Raw genomic sequence first — 19,495 nt, 5'->3', positions numbered from 1 at the left:
GTTGTTTTTTTAATAACCCAGCAGGTTTGCCATTATTATTTCTCCCTGCCGTTTGCTAATAGTGTCTGTTTACATCTGGTGGCGACAACATTAAATTCCCCTTCCTGTGTAAACAGACAGGATCTGCCACAAAGGAAATGGAACAAATATATACTCAAGACGGTTGTTTATATGCAGCGCAGACTGTAATGTACGTCCATCAGGTGGATTTGATAAACTTGTGTGTGTGTGCTGTGGTCTTATCGCGGCTTTGTCAGAAAACAATGGTTCCAACAATAACAGTGAAGTAAAAATGCCCCAGATTTGAACACAGTGATGAAATCAGCTGCAGGAAACATCTGGAGATGTCCTCTATCACCAGGATGGGATAGACTCAAACGCACTCTCAAACACACTGCTGTTTTAAAAACAGCACATTTTAAGTTGCTCCACCCTGCTGGCATCTCATCCATCAGAGCAATGTTTTCTCCTGGGACTGAAACAGCCCTTTTCAATAAATACCCATTATTACAGTGTGGTGTCTTTTAGGCTGTCGTAACATGATGCCCAAATTAGCAAAACGAATCCTCAGCCTTTTAGCAGTTGTGCTCTTTATTTAATTAAATGCGTAGGAATACAGATAACACGTTTCCTGTTTGTCCGCAAAGGAGATTAATCAGGATCTTGGAGGACGTTAATCTCTCTGTACGTTACCTAATTTTTTTTCATGAATGACGGGACAGACATGACTGAGGGATAGGAAAGGGAGAAAGAAAGATGAAGGAAAAGAAAAACATAAGGGAAGAGAGACAGTGAGAAAGGGCACTTAAAAAGAGAAAGAAGAGAAAAAAAATCTCCTGGATCACCTGTTGAGAGAAAAAAAAAAGAAAACAAGCAAAAAACAAACAGAGCAACATACTAAACACAACACCATCACGTTAATCTAGCTAAGTGTAAACAGCAGTAAATACTAAATATTGAATGTTGTTGTGCAGCAAGCAGGACCGACAGCGCACAATGTGCTTGGAAATAGCAGCCAATAAAGGTGTAGTTTATGTCTATGAACAGTGAACACCCGTGTGCACAGCTGTGTGGATCAGCCCGCTTGTATTCAAAAGGTTTCCCCATGTAACGGTCTGCTAGAGGATGTAGACAGCCATAGCCCTGTCCCCCAGGGTATGAAGCAGGCATGGAGGAGATCCAGGCTCCAGACATCCAGAGGCCCCAGAGTGCGAGACCCCAAGGAGGGGCATCCATGCCACCCTCCTGGGAAAAGCTGAGGAGAGCCCCAGATGAGGGGTCACCCAGTAGCCACGGAGCAGAAGCCAGAGGGGGTAGCAGTGGCGTGCCCGCCGGCTCTGCCGGCAGCCAGCTGTGCACAGTAGGCACCCCCGTCCTTCGGCACCCACCAAGGCAAGGGAGCCCAGGCCCATCCAGACCGGGGCCTACGGTAGTAGGACCGCCCAGCCCCACAGGACCCGGGGCAGCCCACCCAACCCCACCGCAGAGGAAACTGTACCCACCCTAACATTCAATCATCTCCCAGACTGCACAAGACAGTAGACACCCAGGTTAAATTTATTTTCCACCTCTCCTGTGACTCAGAGTGGACTCCTGCAAGAAGTTTTTCATAAAGTTTAAACATCAAAAACACATTCTTAATTATATAATTTGTACTAGGTCATTTAAAAATAATTTACTAAAATTAATATCGCTTTTGTAAAGAAAACCAGTTTTCTTTACTAGAAAACTGGTTTTCTTTACAATAACTTCAAGTAAAAAGAAAACACATAACGCAATTAAATGCAGCCTGCTTCTTAAACATATATGCAATTGTTTTACAAATAGAAATGAAAACAGTGCACAGCTCTTAAAAATTGTATGACAATCCATGTAAAATCTTAGGACGAAGCAGGGTTGAGCAAATGGTCAATATAATTTTAACATTACTAACCCCGCCGAGATCAGTCATGGCAGTCTTTATGTTTGCAACCCTGATTGATCGCATATACATCTGTGTGAGTGTTGTGCCAAAGTCTGGATATTATCCAGCTCTAAACACGTCTATAAAGTAGAAACACTTCGTGCACTCTTTTAGGGGAAGGGGGCTAACATCTAACAGCAACAATCGAAATATAAACAATAGTTTTTCAAGAATTGTGTAAGAGCCAGCAAATTTTGTAGTTCTCATTGTGACTATCACCTGTATCTGATAGGTTTGTCCGTTTGTCAGCAGCCTTGTTTGAACAATAAAGCATCCAAACTTTTATGTGAACAGTAATACTTGGACTTTTTGTCCATGCTTCTCTCTGTTGTACGTTTAGTGTCATCCCAGAAAGTTGATGCTGTTCATGTGGATGTTGCGCTTTCAGTGCGAGAAATGTTTTGTCAGTCATCCAAGTGAGTTCTTCAGTCTCAATTTTAAAGAGACTGGAGAAGTCACATGGGATTTCCTTACTTTGGTGATGTTGCACGCAAACTGAGTTGCTTTTATAGTTCAGTATCAAACTCCAAAGCATCGAAATGACTGGCTTGGTTGTGCAACACAACCTTCTGCACAGTTCTGGCATATATTGTACAGCTTTCAAATTATTTAATCAATTGTAGCAAAAAAAAAAAACATGTTAATGTTAATTACAGCTATTTAACACCGTACCAGCATCACCAGCTCACAAAATCCGCTCATGCCTCTCAATATCTCTATTATCGCTCTGTTATCTGCCTCCAGATAATATATCAGATATATAAATGCAAGTAGCCACATTTTAAAACAGTATTTCTTTGTATTATCTCATTTGGATAGAGATAAACTCATATTTATCTTGCTCTCTTTTTCCATATTGTGACTAGCATCACTAATATTCTCCAGTACAGACTTAAAAGCTAGCTAAGGACACACCGTTTGTGTTTCCTTAAAAGGATCTCCTTGGGATTTTTCTTTCCTTTTTTCAGCTAGGTTTGTTTTGCTTCTCAGGACGTGTCCTTGTGGTGACTCTGCACATGTCACTCAGGTTACAATAGACATCAGCCAAGGGATTAAAGATAATCGGACATGATGGTGACAGGAGCTCTGTGCAGAGAAATGAAGAAGTTATACACCAGTACACGTTATTCCATTTTTATTTACTCAGTCAGCTGCTGACTTTCCACTGCATCGCCTTCCAGCTTCCAACATTTCAAGAATGTTGCGAAGTGCTTAAATGAGATGTAGTAGTGATGCTGAAAATAGACCAGAAACAAAAAAAAAAAATGTGTTAAGAGTGTCACAGTGTGGGAGCCGAGTAAGGACGAACCGAGATATGAGGGAAAACATCTGTGTATTTATAGGTGGCTGGCTAGATTTCAAATCCAGATATTACTCTAATGCAGCTATAGTTAGCGCTGGCATTAAATCAAGTTGCTGTTGATGGAATGTAGTAAAAATAACACGCTGATGAATTTGGTATGTTTGAGCAGTAAACCAATTCCATCTGCGAATTTCCACAGGGGAAGCGAGGCACCTTTCTCTCCTCCTTTATAAATCCCAGCTGTGGCTTTAACTGTCTGAGGGTCAAATGCTGAATGCCTTCTTCATGATGCATACGAGAGCATAAAAGTTTTCTGTAATTTGTATTTAGGTGAACATTGCTTTAAAAAGCAATAAATTCTCGAATTCTTGAAGGCAAGATCTACAGCTCCTTACCCGTGGGTTTTTTTATTTATTTAGGAGGGAGTTGAATTACTGGAAGTCTGGAGCAAAGAGGTAAGTGTTTCAGGGGAAGTTTTTTTTTTTTTACTTAGTGAGAGAAGGATTCTGATCAGCATTTTCAAAGCAAATGAATGTTTCCTGTCTCCACGCTGTCATGAAAGCAGCACAAGTATGTCTTGATGCTGTTCGTGATGTGGTTTCACGCATGACAGGACAGATGGTATACGTTTCCTGCCAGTTATGCTATTTATCTGTTTTAGCCTGGAGAAAATACGTGTTTGCTCATGGGAGACGTTACAATGCACCACAGGGTCGCTCAGCCTTGGCTAAAGGATAGGATTTGGATCATTTATGTTTTCACAGAAAATTTGCGCTCAGGATTCAGTGTTCTGTTTGTTAAAACTGTGAGGGTGAAAGCAGGGTTGAAATGAAAGATGATCTAATCTCAGGGCAAATTTGTCAGGCGTTTGAAATGAGTTTGACAAACTGGACATTGAACATAACATGAACACATGAAATCAAACAAGTGGAGAGTGAGAGTGAACACTTCATGAGTCTAGGACCTTAACAGTACCACAGATTCTGATGGGAAATTTCACTTCTGTTATAATTTTTCCATGTTGTCCAAGTGGCACAGTGACCAGTAGAAGTTTATTTGCTCAGAGGTTCACAGTAGGCCACTCCTGTTTACTGAAAGCACAATTTACTCCTAATTACCAGAACTACACAATCCACACATTAGTTTGTATCATGGACTTAAAAAGCAGGACTATCTCTGTCTCGTTACATAGTTACTTAGAAGATAAGTACGATGAGCTGCTCTTGTGTCATCAGTCTGACGCAAGTTTGGATTTTCTTTCTTTTTGGTGTCAAACAGCTTGTGGACTTGCAGTGTGCGATAAATCATGTTGGTGCCTGAAGCTGGACTCGCATCTGAGAATCGCTGCCTCTACAACTAACATCAGACAGAGTGAAATATTTTCCATTGGTTGGCGTAAACATGGCTCATTTTGAATGGGAACTGTTTTCAAAGGCCTGCTGCATACATTTTGAATGACTGGTAGTCTGGCATTTTCAGATTAGTCTGAATCATTTGGTTTTGGACAGACTGATGGTATTACAGCCCAAGAGCATTTTCTGTTTTGTAAACCATACAGGCCACAAAGAGCATGTTTAGTTTCACAGATTCATATTGTTATTTCAGACGACACGTTTTTGCTCAAAGCTGCCATGCTGACAGTTTTTTTTTAAATCCAATATATCAATGGAAGAATGTAAAAAACAATGCGAAGGGTTCACTTGCAACAAAACTTTATCACCTCAACCTGCAGTTCCCCTCAGCTTTATAGAGCTGTTTCGCTTCAGTTCATTGTTTCGCAGGTAGGACAATGATTTTATTGCTTTGGTTTATTCTCACTGAGACTCATAGTGTTGCTTTTGGCCAGAGTGGGCAGCTTCTTTCTGCTTAAAAGCTTGAAAACCCACCAGTATTCTACCAGTTCCAGCAGACAGAAGTGGCTCATTAAACAGCTACGTTTACAGAGTTTTCCCGCAAGAATTACTGAAGAACAACACAGAGCTGAGACTGAGTGAATATTGGTCTGAATTCAATCAAGTGGGCGCAAACGCAACTACACTATGTGATAAAAATGCGCTGCAACTGTTGCATGGATTAGCTTTTAGGTCTGCCATCTAAAAGGTGACATTTTATTATATTATAATATTTTGTATTGTCGGCCATATGTAGTGACGTCTTTGAAGAAAATGATGTCACTGACTCAGTATCTGGCCAAATGTCAAACACTATAATCACTGTCCTAGCGGACCACAATAGTTAATGGAAAAGGGCACATTTGATTTTCTAGACACCGTGTGATCAGAAACACAACTCAACATCACTCCTAGTAGGTCAGGTCTACTAGATGAGCATTCAACCACCATGTACATCTTCACAGTATCAACTTTTCAGTTTCTTTGGCCTACTCTAAAAATCAATTCATTCTCAAAATAATGCAGAAAACATACAAATTTCCTTTAAAGGAAAATAGAAACTGTGTGACGAGACAATGAGAGAACAATGGTGCCCTCAGGCACAGTTAAAGTAACAAAATTAGAGGAAAGCCACAATAAAAGCTTAATGGTGAGAAACCTCACCGGTCTGCTGTTACTCCCACTGTAAAGTCCTTCACAATGTCCTTGGAGGAAGTTATTTAGATTTTTAAAGAATATCCTGCCTCTGGGAATGACAATTTGAAGAGTTTGGGGGATTTTAGCAGGATGTAAAGGGTGGTTTTTGTGGATGTGAGTGAAGTTCATTGCAGATAAATCAAGTAAGACCTGTCAAATTTGTTATACGGTAAGAGATGTGTGATTTTAATCTCTTCCGGTTTAAGAGTGAAGACTGCTGGTCTGCCTTTTTAAGGAATTATGATGATTCCACAGGTCCAGTCTCTAATCTTTCTGCCATGACACATGAGGATGATTTTCACAGACAGATTGAAGCTGCTCCTATTTGACTCCTCCAAAGGTTTCTAGCAGAAACAACCAGACGACGCTCTTCCCTACTCCCACTCAGTTTGCTCGTTTGTGTTGTTGTGTTTGCACATCTCTGTTGCTTGTGGGGCTCGCACACAAGAATTTCACTCGCATGTGCTGTGCCAGTGTGCCTGCACATGTGATGTGACAATAAAAAAGTGATTTGATTTGAGTGATTTGATTTCATTCCAGGCCTTTCAACATCTGCTAACCTATTCTGAGCAGAGCAGCTGCTGTACTTTGACCTTCTGTCACTAAAACCTTCTGTAATTGTCTTATTTCTAGACTTTTTTAAAGAACACGCTTGGATAAGCTGCGTAAGTGCATGCCTGCCATATGCTGCAGACATTACTATAAATACTTTCAATTTCACGTTGTCTCCTTGTGTCTCAGCATACATCCTTACTCCTAACCTTTAACAGGTTGGATCCATTCATCACATAAGGAGGAAAAAAAGGTTTTTCCATTAAAAAAAAAAGTTCCCTGGCATTTAGCCCTCAAATAAAACGGCCTCAACCTGTAAGTCATCCAAACATCTATTGTCCTTAAAAGGAGTGCTGTATTCACATTTCCCTCCCAAGTTAATAAAGACTTCCCATGACCAGGCTTAAGCTATATGCTTCTGAGGGAATGGTTTGGCTAAGAACGGAGCTCTTCATCTCAGCCAAGCATGAGGCGTTTAAAGTGCAGATCAGAGCCTTTTGCAGTCTGACGTCATCCTCCCCGCACCCACCATGATGGAGCTGCTCCATGAGCATGAATGGGGCAGCTTGGTGCACTGCCATCTTGTTGATCAGATTAACATATGAAAGTCTAGCTCTAGCACTAGAATTTAAGGCTAAGATTAATTCACACGGTAGCCATGTTCATTAAAATCGTGCAAGCTTTGTACTTTATGCTTATGTTATGGGTGCGTGGGAAAAATCCATTCGGGGAGCAGGAATGAATGTCAAGGGAAAAGAGTGGTTGGTAAAGGTGTGAGTTATGCTCTGTTGTGCCAAATAAATGGGTCCTGAGTGTGAACCGGAGCACAGAAATAGTATTTTGGCAGAAGTCTTGTTCCAGAGCGAGGGAGTGTTCAGCTTAACTTGTTTTCTTTCAAAACATGCGGCGTAGCAAGCTGATCTGTGTCCTGTGAATTCAATACATATGAATAATAAACCGGGAAGCACTTGTATCGAGCCTGTTGTAAAAGAAGCAAATTGCTTTAACGTGCCGATTTTTCATCCTACAGCCAATAATTTACAGCTAAGGTGGGTACTGCTGGAAAACAGCTGCCTCCTGCTGAGTTTTGGCATCTCCACAGTATTGACTGGAACCTTTAATGAGTAATTTTGCCCCAGAGATGATCAAAAGTTTCAGACTTCTGTTCAGTGACGGTGCAGAATATTTCGCCTTTTTATTGGCAGTTCTCTCTCCAGAGATGGATTTTTTTTCACATGGTTTAAATCTGTATGGGAAATTTTAAAAAATCACTACAGCATCCACAGACCGAGACCAGGAGATAGAAAGGGACAAAAATATTTTTAGTCCAACAGAAACAGATATTGCATATAATGAGCCATATAATGAGGATTTGTGTGGTAGCCATTGATGATTACAATGCTAGACCCTGTTTCTGAGCAACTAGTGTTAGGGCTAATTCAGAGCTATATGTTTAACACGAATTACTGGCCTCCAAATATCAGAAATTCCACTCATGTCATTGTCCTATCTGATCTGAGACCCGTGCCGCACCCTGCGGCTTCTGTGTTTAAATGAGGCTTAACACAGTGCAAGCCTGTTGAGTGGCAGAATGGCCTCTCACAAGTCTGCCTCTGAACTTCACCAGCATGTAAGGAGCAGTTATTGCTTCAATTTCCATAATAATATAGGTAGCAGGCGGTAAACACTAGCAACTGTCTTTTTCAGCTGGACCTCAGGAGCTCCTCTGTTCCATAAATACAGGAACTAAAAGAAGGATCAGGTGGGAGTAAATGGCCCAGCGAGGGGTGCGGATCCGGGTGGGGCAATTGGCGGCATTGATCCAGGGATAATAAAAGCTTAGGCCAAGTGTTACCAAACAGAGTCTGGTTCTTCTAATGTGAGTGCGCTGTTAGTCTTGGGAGCTCACGAGTCAATTAGCAGTCTTCGGTCCGGTGCGTCAAGGATTAAGTGATCCTACATCTCTACAAAAACAGATGCTCTGTTATGATTGACAACAGCAAGCTCATTGGGATGTTTCTTAATATTTACATGCACACAGAGGTCACTTTTAGGCAGGACATTGGACAAAAATACCCCACTTTTATTTCTAGCCATTACGTCCTCCAGTTCCCTTGTGGCTTGTGAAAATGCGAGATAAGCAGTGGGAATTTGGGACTGGAGACCCAAGCAGTTATCTCCCAGGGGGTCAGTTCACTCAGAGGCCAGCGGAAAGGGGCCATTTCATGCATTCGGCTTTAATTGCCGCTAACACTGAGGGCTTTGCCAGTGCTTCATACATATCCTGCAATAACTAATTGTGTCACAAATTTGTTACCTCCCAGCTTAGGTGACCTGCCAGTAGAACAACACTGAGAGGAATGAGCTGAACGGTGGATTTGAGATGAAAAATCTTGTTTCTGAATGAAGATTTTAAAGACGCCATCTTGCTTTGCTACCTGAGTAACTTATTATTATTAAGAAAATGATTGTTTTTTTTAATCTGGAAAATAAAATCAAAGTCAGATTTATTTATTTTTTGGGCAGGAGATCCAAGCACACGATGGCAGAAATTAATTAAAAACGCTCGGATATTATCTGTCTTTATCTGTGATGAGCACCGTTTCCCAAACGAGCCTTAAATCATCTGTTTTTGTCATGTGCTGCACTAACGTTTGCTCTTTCCTGCTATAACTCTCTCATTGCTGATGATTTGGGTGGGTTTGGCACTGGTGATGCCTCATGTCAAAGCCCAGACTGGCCCTGTGCCTGCCTGAGGAAAGAGGATGGGTGGGTGGACAAAAAGAGAGAGAAAGTGCAAAAGAACGAGTGGCCACCGGAAGACACCGGGAAGCCCTTTGTGTTGACATTGTGGGCTTGGCTCCGTGTTAGCTGACATCAGTCAAGGACTGGGACACCGGTTGCAGTTGGAGCTCATGTGTGTGTGTGTTTTTCTGCTGCGGCTTTTAGATAGCGAGACCAAAACTAGACCCGACAAGCTGCCTTCAAAGAGCTGAGTAGACAAAGAGATGAAAAACCAACATCAGTATCAGCTTTTCCCATGTATGTCTTTCAGTGCTGTCATCTAATGAAGATGCAGGATTTGATCACATTTAGCTCTGTTTTCTTTCTGTCTGCGTTTCCAAACCCGATGCCAAATCAAACACTTCTTTTATGGTCTCAGATGGAGTCGCCAGGAATGCCAATATATCTCTCAGAGGCAGTGCCAGCAGGTTTTTTTTAAAGAAAAAAAAGTGCCTTGCTTAGAATCTGCACTGGTGCTCGTGCTTTTTAACGATGGTCAAAGATGAATTGATGCTGATGAGATGTGTCAGCCATCCATACAAACCAATTCACGTGATTTTATCAGTGTACTCGTGTCTGCGTGCAGCCCTGGCAGACTGATCACTACGATATGACATTTTCAGACTGTGTGATCTTCCGGTAATCTGCAGTGTAATGTGTCTTTGCGCCAGGCGTTAATCGGAGAAAGATGTTAAATTACTGCAATCACCCAGACAGCTGCATGACAGTTATATATCTGAGGTTACATTTAGTTTTAGTGTGTCTGTGGTTGGACAGATTCCCCTGCATTAGCCTTGTTTTTGCTCTCCACAGAAGGACGTTAAGGACGTGTTCACAGCCATCACATTCGAGGTGGCTTACAGCCTGGGGACCCACATGCTGACAGGACCCCAGGAGCGAGACCTGCCCGCGCTCACTCCAGTGCTGCGATGGAGGAAAGGGAAGAAGATTGCAGCGAGGAATGAAGTACGGAGAGCTTTTTAAGTGTGAAGTGAAGGGGATTGCTTTAAAAACGAATCCTGAAGAGTAAAATTCATGTTTTTCACAGCAGTATCTGCAACACCTAATAAAGTTTGATGCTGACTCTTTATGGAGAAATATTATCAGCCGTTGGATTTAAAGTAGCCTGTCTTTGAGGATCATGAACAGCTATTTCACTGCGTGTTTTTCAAATATTTGCAGGATTAAAGCAGGATCTTGAGGGAAAACCAATAACTGACTGAGTTACTTCTTTGGAAAAAAAAGAAAGCCGATCCCATCATTAAAGTAAATTGCAGGAAACACAGGATTTGTCATTCTTAAAATCAAATCTTGTGTAACAGTACGATAAATATGTTCAGACTAAATCCACATTCACTGTAATTTTCATTCTATTTTCACAAATTACACAAATACAGTGAAATGTTACTTATAAGATGTTCTGTCTATTTAAGTGTGCCTTGCTCTTATTGTAAAAGGTTGACAGTTAATTCCTACCAGCTCAATTTATGATATATTTCATTTCCTGACTAAAAGTGACCCCCGCCAAACCTGATATTAAAAGACAGAAGTGTCTTCCTGCAAACCACAGTAGGAACGAAGGAAATGGCTCCAATGTGGGGTTGTAATGATTTGGTGTTGGTTACCAGCTTATTATTGCCTGTGTTAGCTTTTCTTGAGTGGAGTCCAAAAAGACTGATTCATTTATTTTCTTTGCGAGCACCTCTAACCTGGACCACATGTGTTTCCCCCGGTGTATGCACTTCTTGAAAGAGCGAGGCAGTTGCATTTCAGCATCTACAGAATCCGTTTGATCTGAAACTCATCTACTTTGCATCAGACTTTAACGCTCGACTTAAATTTCCCTTCATGATTTAAACCAAAGCCCATCCTCTGACTAATTAAGGGAAAGATAGCTTTGTGGATGCAAAACTACTGGACAGCTCACACAGCAAAGCAACACCGCCCCCTGAATGTGGAGTCGGTGTGTTCAGGGCATGAGGTCATCTGAACTGTGTACTGTACTGTTTCCTTTTCAGACTTGGTTTGAGAAGAACTGCCTGTCAGACGACTGTGCCGCGGACCTGAGGCTTCATGGGAAACTGTTGCTTTCTGGGTAAAAACATTTTACTTCGTAGCTCAGATTCATTCTTTTCTTCCAGTACTAAGGAAGCAAGCTGACATCATGGGCCATGAGGGTGTGGGTAGTGGAACTCTGACGCATGTTTGGAGAGGATCCATAGGTTTTTTTTTCCATAGTTAGGGAGTTCCCTTTCCATTATTATCTATCTCCTGTTCTCTCCTCAACAGTTTATGTCTGTCATCCTAACAACTCATTTGTCTGCATATATTCTTTGTTGTGCTCCAAAAACAAACAGCTATTCTCCTGCAGGTGCACTTCTCTTTGTACACTAAAAACTTCAAAGAAAAATGCAGGCTACTTAATACAAAGCTGTACTTACTGCTCTTCAAGTGATTGTTTTTTAATTGCTGAAGTACGCTGTTTACTCTGTGCACCCACCAGCTTGCATAGCAAACCCCATCTGGCCCTTGGAGGAGTGAAGAACGTCTCTCTGAACCTGACCATCTCCAACGCTGGCGATGACGCCTATGACACAAACATCTACTTGAACTTCTCCAGGGAAGTTTTCTACATCAACTTCTGGCAGAAGGTCTGTGATTCTTGAAGTATCTGCTATTTATTTACTCTGGTTCACATATTCATATCTAAAATCTGACAGTTTGTTTTTTTGCTTTAGTAACGTACAAGCGAAGCTGAGGCCGTAATGATTTACAAAACCATATTTTGCACACACGTGTTAGATGGATGGCCTTGGTGTTCTGCTGTGATGTACATTTTCCCGAGGAATGTTTATTTAAAAAGACTATATGATTATATGTCAGGAACACAGTCTAAACAGTGGGAAAGCCAGATCTGCGTGACGACTGGGGAGCTTAAAGCTTTGCCCGAGCTGTGTAAGTAGACGTGAAGATGAAAGCAGAAAAACCCAGAGAGCCCCAGCAGGAGGAGCAGCAGCAGCTGTCCCGTGTCAGAGGGCAGCTCCTCTGGCTGAGCTGTCAAACGCTCCTCTGACTCATTTAAGACAGACACACCATGTCATCAACAAATGAGCTGTATGCATGGGAACAAGGCACAACACACATTTGTATTTCCACAAGCTTGACTTATTCTTACTCTCGCAGGGCCACATTTAATTAGATATATGTGGATTATTCCTGACCTTCATGGGGATGGGGAATAATCAGACCTGCTCCTCATATAGACTTCTAATGATTTTAGCATTCTGTCGCTGTTAAAGAAATATCTACCCACTGCCATCCCACATTAAACCTGAGAGATTTTCCTTGCCGATTGATTTCACAGTGTCCACCTCTGCCTCTGCTCACGTCCTTTTGCACACTTGTTGTCACAAAGGCTGCTTGTAGCTGAGCGTGACGCCACGTCAGATGGTGCACTTTGACAGCATTCATCAGGAAGGAGTTTCTGTGCCCCCCCCCCAAAAAAAAAAAAACGGACCTTGTGCTTATCTTCAGTTGGATGGTTTGTCGGGGCGGGGGGGTTTCATCCCTGTGATGGATGAGGCCATTACGGTAAAAGATACAACCTGTGGCAGGATTTGAAACCCCCGACAATGGCAAAATTGAATTTAAACAGAATATACGCTGCAGGCAAATATTAGAAAAACACTGAGTGTGTTTCGGTTTCAAAGTTAATCTAATGAAAGCGACTGACTTTAAGTGTCAGATTACCAGCAGCCCCAGAGCCTCATTTTGTTCAGGAACCTGATAAGTCAAAGTTCTCTGCTGCACAAAGGGAGCAGGAAGCGAACAGTATGTGCAGGTGACAACGAGGCCGGTGAGAAGATTTACCGCTGTATGCGCTTTCACACACTTCTAATTACTACTGGAGAAGTCTGAGGTGATGATGTGACCCCTTTCTGGTGAAGTAAAGGTCAGCTCCTAACCCTCCCTTTAGGCTTTTTCTCCAGTGAGCAAAGCGTGAACTTGTACTCCCCTCATATTTAAGAGCGGAGTGGGTTATGGCTCTGTTGTTCTTGCAACACAAGCTGTCAGAAAACTGTGGAGCTGAATTGGTTTCAGGAGCTCTGCTGGCTTCTGTTTTGTTTTGTTTTTCTTTTTTTATTGAAATATTTTAAGGAGTCAGTTTTAGCTGGACCTGTGACAAATGTCTCGTGTCTTTGTATTTTTCAGAGGACTCGGCTACATTTTTAACTTACTAATTTTTTACTTACTTTACAAAAAGCCTTGCACACAAAGCAGAACTACATCTGAAATTGTGATTTGTTAGATTAAACTACTACATTGAGATTAGACTGGGTGCCAATTATGGGTTTGTGTAGAATAAGATTTGGAAACGGTACATCGTAATATAACCAAAGAATGATCAAAGCTGTCCGCATGTGTAAATGAAAAGCTGCAGTTGTAGAGTTTGGAAGTAAAATTTAAACATGATGGGTTAATTAAAATGTAATCAAAATCATTGTTTCATGTAAGCAGTAATATGGGAATACACCAAGAGTTTGCTGTTTTAATATAAACCACTCTACATAATTACTGCTTTTACCTTTAACACTTCAAGTTCAGTTCGTTCATTTATTTTGAATGCACACATTTGTCATTCTGAGAGTTATGACCGCTTTCATTAAAGGAAAGGATCTGAATGCTTCTGCCATGGTGGGTTTCGGCTTATTTAACAGTTGGACCAAGTCAGCTTTGTGGTGAAAAGCCCAGAAGTTCCAGCAAAGAAATGTGTGAATTTCAGTGGACCCTCAGACCCAAGAATATATGAATCACCGATTTTCTTGGCAGTGAAGTGACACTTTACACATGCTGTGAAAGCAGAGGTACTGTAGCTCTTCATCTTCGTACCTGAGTGGAAAGCAAAAAGTAGGTGATGACACTGGTGTGGAAAAAGTAAACCAATATAAATCCAGTTGTCTAAATACCAAAGAAGACATGAAGAGACACGCAGAACATGCAGGACACAGGCCTCCTGTGTATTGTCATCCACATTGATGAACTGCACCAGTAGATGCTTCAGCTGACACTAAAGCAGGGTAAACAGTCCTGGTGATGTTTAATGACCCTACCATTTGCAAGAACTCCAGCATGTATGTGTTGCTGACAGAGAAAGAGAAGAGAATTGAAAATATGTCCGAATGCTCTGTTCTCTCTCAAGGGCTGCCAGGTGGGTGATGGGTAAACAGGCTGACTTTCCCAATCCTGCCCAGCCCCACGGGACAGGCAGTGTTTGCACAGCAGCACGGAGGAATACAGGAAGTAGAGGAAATTCCATCATTGGCAGTTATGCTGGGGTCCTCATCCCCAGTTGCCCGGGGTCACCGTAGTCTCAATCGCAGAGCACAGCGCTGCTTATTTAAGCTGACTTAATGAAGATGTAGGGCACGACCACACCCTGGGCTGCTACTAAGAACTGCTGAATAAGGGGTAATGGGATGATACCGTGGATGGATTTCTACACTTTAATATGTCAGCACAGGCAACCCTCACACTTCTTTCCTTTGTCATATTTGGAAAAGTGTTATAAACACAGACTCTAACTGGACAACAGCCCGTGCATGCAGATGCTTTGTATGACTTACCCAAAGCCTCTTTTCCAGGAGCGCTAGGCTGTCTCTTTTTTTAGATTTATAATTGTGAAGCATCTCTGCCCTCTTTCATTCTCCCAGCACATGAGCTCAGCTGACAGCCTCTAGGTGAACTCTCGCTAAAGGAATTCTTACTCCTCGTAAGGGTCAAGGCCTGAGTGTTTATACAGCGCAGCCGGTGAAGCTCTATATTGTTTAGACAAGCTTCCAAACACGCAGCCTGGACGTTTTCCAATTACCCACCCGCTAAGATGTGTGTGCCATCACTGCTTTGTGCATTCTTTGTTTAACCTAATCTTGAGTCGGTTTGTTTATATTTTTTAATAATAATCTTTGACTACACCCCAAATGCTGGCAGGTATGTCCACCAGTCGCCATTGTTTTAACATCAAAAGCTACTACCGATTTTTTTCCACTATCAGAACCAGTTGCTCTGCGTCTTGCCTAGTGCTCCTTCCTCGCTGTGTCTTTGGTCACCGTGAGTGTCACCCCCTCTGTCTCCAGTCAGTCTGTCTTTATCGCATCCACTGACTCTTTCTGTCTATCTTTCTTTTTTGCAGGAAGAGAAGGGTATTTCCTGTGAGCTTGTCGAGTTGGACTTCCTTCAGTGCCGAGTGGGATTTCCTTTCATGAGAGCGCAGACTAAGGTAGCTCAAACTAAGGTAGAATTAACTGCATGCAGTACTCGTGCTTTAACCTCCTCTGTAACCAGCCTCCTGCTGGGAATAGTTCAGTGTCAGACAGACAGACATACTTCATCGCATTAAAAAGCTTTTCATAGTTGAGAATATGACACCCCATATTATTCTGGGTTTTTTTTGTCTTTGCAGTATCATTTTGCAGTGATTTTTGACACGACTCGGCTCTCTGGAGAAGATGACACGTTGCAGTTCTTAGTTCAAGCAAAAAGGTGAGAAGCTCAAATATAACTGCAAATGTAAATATTGATCTACACAAATAATTGTAAGCGAAATATTCACTTTCACTGATCTTTGTTTCTTTTAGCGCCAATCCCGAGCACAATCTCAATGACAACTTTTTGGATATCTCCATCCCTCTGATTCACGAGACCGACACCACTATCACTGGGTAAGAACGAGACAAATATGAATTCCACAACAGTGTAGTCACTGTTTTGCAAAATGTAAAGCTATCTCAGCGACTTGAGCTGGTTGCCCATCAGTTGGCTCACAGGAAGCGAGGGAGTGTTTGTCAGTATGGAGGATATCAACTTGAAAAGCCTTATCTGCGAATGCTTTATCACAGCTCTGCTTCACAGAGGAGGGAGAGAGAGATGTAAAACAGCCCGAATCTGCCAGAACTCTGGCATCTGATAAGGCTGCTGTCTTTAATGTGAAGGGAGGCTTAGAACAAAGCTGGACAAATATGTCTGCTGATAAAGGAAAAGCTTCTGTCGAGCAGAGCCCGACTCGAACCGAAAATTTTTATGGAACTTTTTAGAACATAATTTTGTCTCTTGTCATTTAAATAAATTATCTTTCGTCACCTTCCTGAACTGCAGTGTGATTACACCAACCTCCTTTGTGTATGGAAACTCCATTGAAGACTCACGCTTTGTCCAATTAGAAGACATGGACTGCAACTTTCAACCTCTCAATCTCACTTTTCAGGTACTATAGGAAGAGAATAGATACCAAAATATGTATTAAAAATGCTTCTTTGTATATTTATCCATCTTTTCTTTCTGTGTGATGTCTTTCCAGGCTATAAACAAGGGCCCCAGCAGGTTGCCTGGCTCCAGAGTGGACATCAGGATTCCCAACCGGCTGACTGGCAACGGAGCTGAGATGTTCCACATCATTGAAACACAGGTGGATGCCAGCAGCAGTCCATCTACATTATTCATCCAGACCAAATTGTTATTTATTAGTTTATTAACTTGCAGGAAGCCACATATTTAACTCATTTATCCAGCAAAAGCCTATCACTCTTGCTTGTTTTGCTCCTCATGGCACAGCTGTTTGTATCCACTCCAAAGCATTCTTTTATGTACTGAGAGCTGCTATACCTCTGGGTTTTTGTTCAGGACATGGGCAGTATGCTTAGTGTGGGGCACCACAGGACCAGTGAAAGTTGAAGCAAAAATGTTGACATTGCTATTGAAGCTGGCCGCCCATTTTGTTTCACAACATTTTGCATTTTGACAAAGAAACACAATACTCCTACCAGGTTGAAATATTTTCTTAACCCTTGCACAAAGCTTTTCATACAGGTAGATCATGGGGGTGCTCAAACTATTAATTGTATTGACTGTGAATGGGCAGACAGAGTTGACTGTATCCCACCCTCCTACAGCCATCTGGAATCACTTTAGGGGACTCAGACGGCTTGCACAAAATGGGAGTGGGACACCTGAAGGGGCTGGCTACTACACCGTACCATCCCTAGCCTGGAACCACATATCATAAAGCTGTTAACAAAGCATGCAGCCTGTGGCACATCGGACAGTAGCGCAGTTATGTTTTATAGTCAGGTTTTCTTACATTTTACACACATTTCCATTTGTTCGTGATATATAAAAGCTTCAGGCTTTTGCAGTTTTTCTGCACAAAATCTCCCATCCTGCCAAACTTAGTGCAGCTGCTGGTGGAGCCTATGGCTCTTCATGCCAGCAAATGCAGCAGAAACACAGGACACTGGAAAATTCTGCAATAAAAGCTCAGACATGCTGGGTGGTACTCTAGCAGATCCCCACCTCTAGAGCTTCAGGTCCAGCTGAGGAGAGAGGAAAGGGGAAATGCTCTCTTGGGGCTGGGCAGTAAACCAGACACCTCTAAATCACTCCATATGGGGAAAACAGTCTGGGAGGGGTTCCAACTTGTTCTTGGAGAGAACTTCCTGTGAGCCCTGGAGACTCCTAACAATAGCGAGATAGGTCCAGTTTAGGTGACAAAAGTACATGCGTCAACATTTTCGATGTCACTCCCAAACCTGTCTGCAGCATAAACTTGGCAAAAATGCTTTCTTTCTTCTGCACCCATGTCACACATGCCTGTTAAATAACTGTGCTTCAGGTGGCCAACGGTCGAGGGAACTGCACTCCTCATAGGAACCCAACACCATGCACCATCCCCCAGGACAAAGAGAGCATCTTTCACTCCATCTTTGCCTTCTTCACCAAATCAGGACGGAAAGTCTTGGTAAATATACAGCCCTCATGTTGCACTTTGACTTTTCAGAGGTCACTGAGAGTCACCCCCTATGAGGATTCTTGTTTTTATTTTCTTTTAGTCAGTGTAACATCTGTTTATCACACGTCCTTCTTTTTTCTCACTGCTTTTCAAATATCTTTTTTTTAACAGGATTGTGATCGGCCTGGAAGAGCCTGTATGACGATCTCCTGCAGCCTGGGTCCACAGTTAAAAGAAGAAGCTTTGAGCATAGATATAAAAGTTTTACTCAACACTGAAATCTTAAAGACGGTGAGGCTCAAGCCGTGAGGGTAATAAATTCATTCACAGGTTGCTGTGATTCTTAAAGCAGTCCATAATCTGTCCACCGACAGGATTCTTCCTCTGTGATCCAGTTCGTCACACGGGGCAACGTGCAAGTAAATGACAGGACAGTGGAGGTGCCGAATGGCCTGCCAGAGGACATTTCTGTGAGTATGCCATGAATTTACCCTCACTGTGTGACCATGTCAGTGAAGAATATCTAAAAACCTCTATATTAATCCAAAATTTGGCAAAAGCTCAGAAGGGAAAGCATGTCATCTACCAATCAGAAGGTTGTTGGCTACTCAAATTCGAAGTATCCTCGAGCAAGATACTGAAACCAGAGTTGCCCCCGATGCATCTATTGATGTGTGTGCACAGGAATCTTAGATAAAGACCTTAGGTATAGAAAAATGTGAATGTTTGAATAAGACTTGTTTAACCTTGTTTAAAAATGTAAAAAGAAAGCATTTTGAGCCATCAGAGTAGAAACATTTTTTACAAGTTCCAGTCCATTTACCATCTATAAACTTTAGCAAATTTCAGTGAACTGTTTGTGTCTTTGTCCGTGTTGTCTCACTTTGGATTAATAGCCGTCATACATTTCATCTTGCCAAAAGCGGCAGGCAGAACAGAACTGCTGCTGCTGACCTATGTGCTCAAAAGGAGTCACACAGGTCAGATGCTTATTGGAGATTCTACCCATCCAGAGGTTACAGGTGAAGGATTGTGTGCTTTCCCTGCAAAAATATATCAAAAAGCATGTTCATCTTTAGAAGCTCGGTCACAATTCCCTTGAATTGCTGATGTGCTCCAGATCTGTCACAAATGACATGAGTGCAGGGAACAGCTGGTCATTGTGGGTTTACTGTGTAGTGGTATTTCTATTAGCTGCTTTTGGGGGTCCCTTAGATGTGCACAAGGACAGACCCTCCCCCCATTGTTGTACGCTGAGTGATCAAATGGCCTAGCAGATCGGATTTGCTGATTGCGTTTAGCAACCAGCATGCTTGCAGTGGGATCCTGGAAAAGATTACAGCACTGATTGGGTTGCAGGCCTGCTGACCCTGAGCTCCAGTTGTGCTCGGAAAATTCAGACCTGGTATAAATGTCTCCAAGCCATGCTGCTCTTTCAGCACTTTGCAAGTGTGCTCATTCCAGTGAAACGTACTCCAGTGAATTTTAGTGAACATTTTTACCTTTTCCCTCAGGATCCCAGC

The 19,495-nt window shown here is 42.2% G+C and overlaps 1 protein-coding gene across 1 annotated transcript in view; it reads left to right on the top strand.

Annotated features, from left to right (window-relative positions):
* itga9 (integrin, alpha 9) overlaps positions 1–19,495 on the top strand; it is a 50,933-nt gene that overhangs the window by 25,043 nt on the left and 6,395 nt on the right. The window contains exons 16-26 of the mRNA XM_080869078.1: positions 10,004–10,156; positions 11,209–11,285; positions 11,694–11,841; positions 15,381–15,467; positions 15,651–15,730; positions 15,826–15,909; positions 16,343–16,451; positions 16,545–16,652; positions 17,856–17,981; positions 18,144–18,263; positions 18,347–18,442. Coding sequence (XP_080725204.1) covers positions 10,004–10,156; positions 11,209–11,285; positions 11,694–11,841; positions 15,381–15,467; positions 15,651–15,730; positions 15,826–15,909; positions 16,343–16,451; positions 16,545–16,652; positions 17,856–17,981; positions 18,144–18,263; positions 18,347–18,442 — 1,188 coding nt within the window. The remainder of the gene's footprint in view (positions 1–10,003; positions 10,157–11,208; positions 11,286–11,693; positions 11,842–15,380; positions 15,468–15,650; positions 15,731–15,825; positions 15,910–16,342; positions 16,452–16,544; positions 16,653–17,855; positions 17,982–18,143; positions 18,264–18,346; positions 18,443–19,495) is intronic.

This window comes from Rhamphochromis sp. 'chilingali' (assembly GCF_963969265.1).
Source record: "Rhamphochromis sp. 'chilingali' genome assembly, chromosome: 20".
Classification (NCBI taxonomy): domain Eukaryota; kingdom Metazoa; phylum Chordata; class Actinopteri; order Cichliformes; family Cichlidae; genus Rhamphochromis; species Rhamphochromis sp. 'chilingali'.
This window is presented reverse-complemented; position numbering and strand designations above follow the sequence as displayed.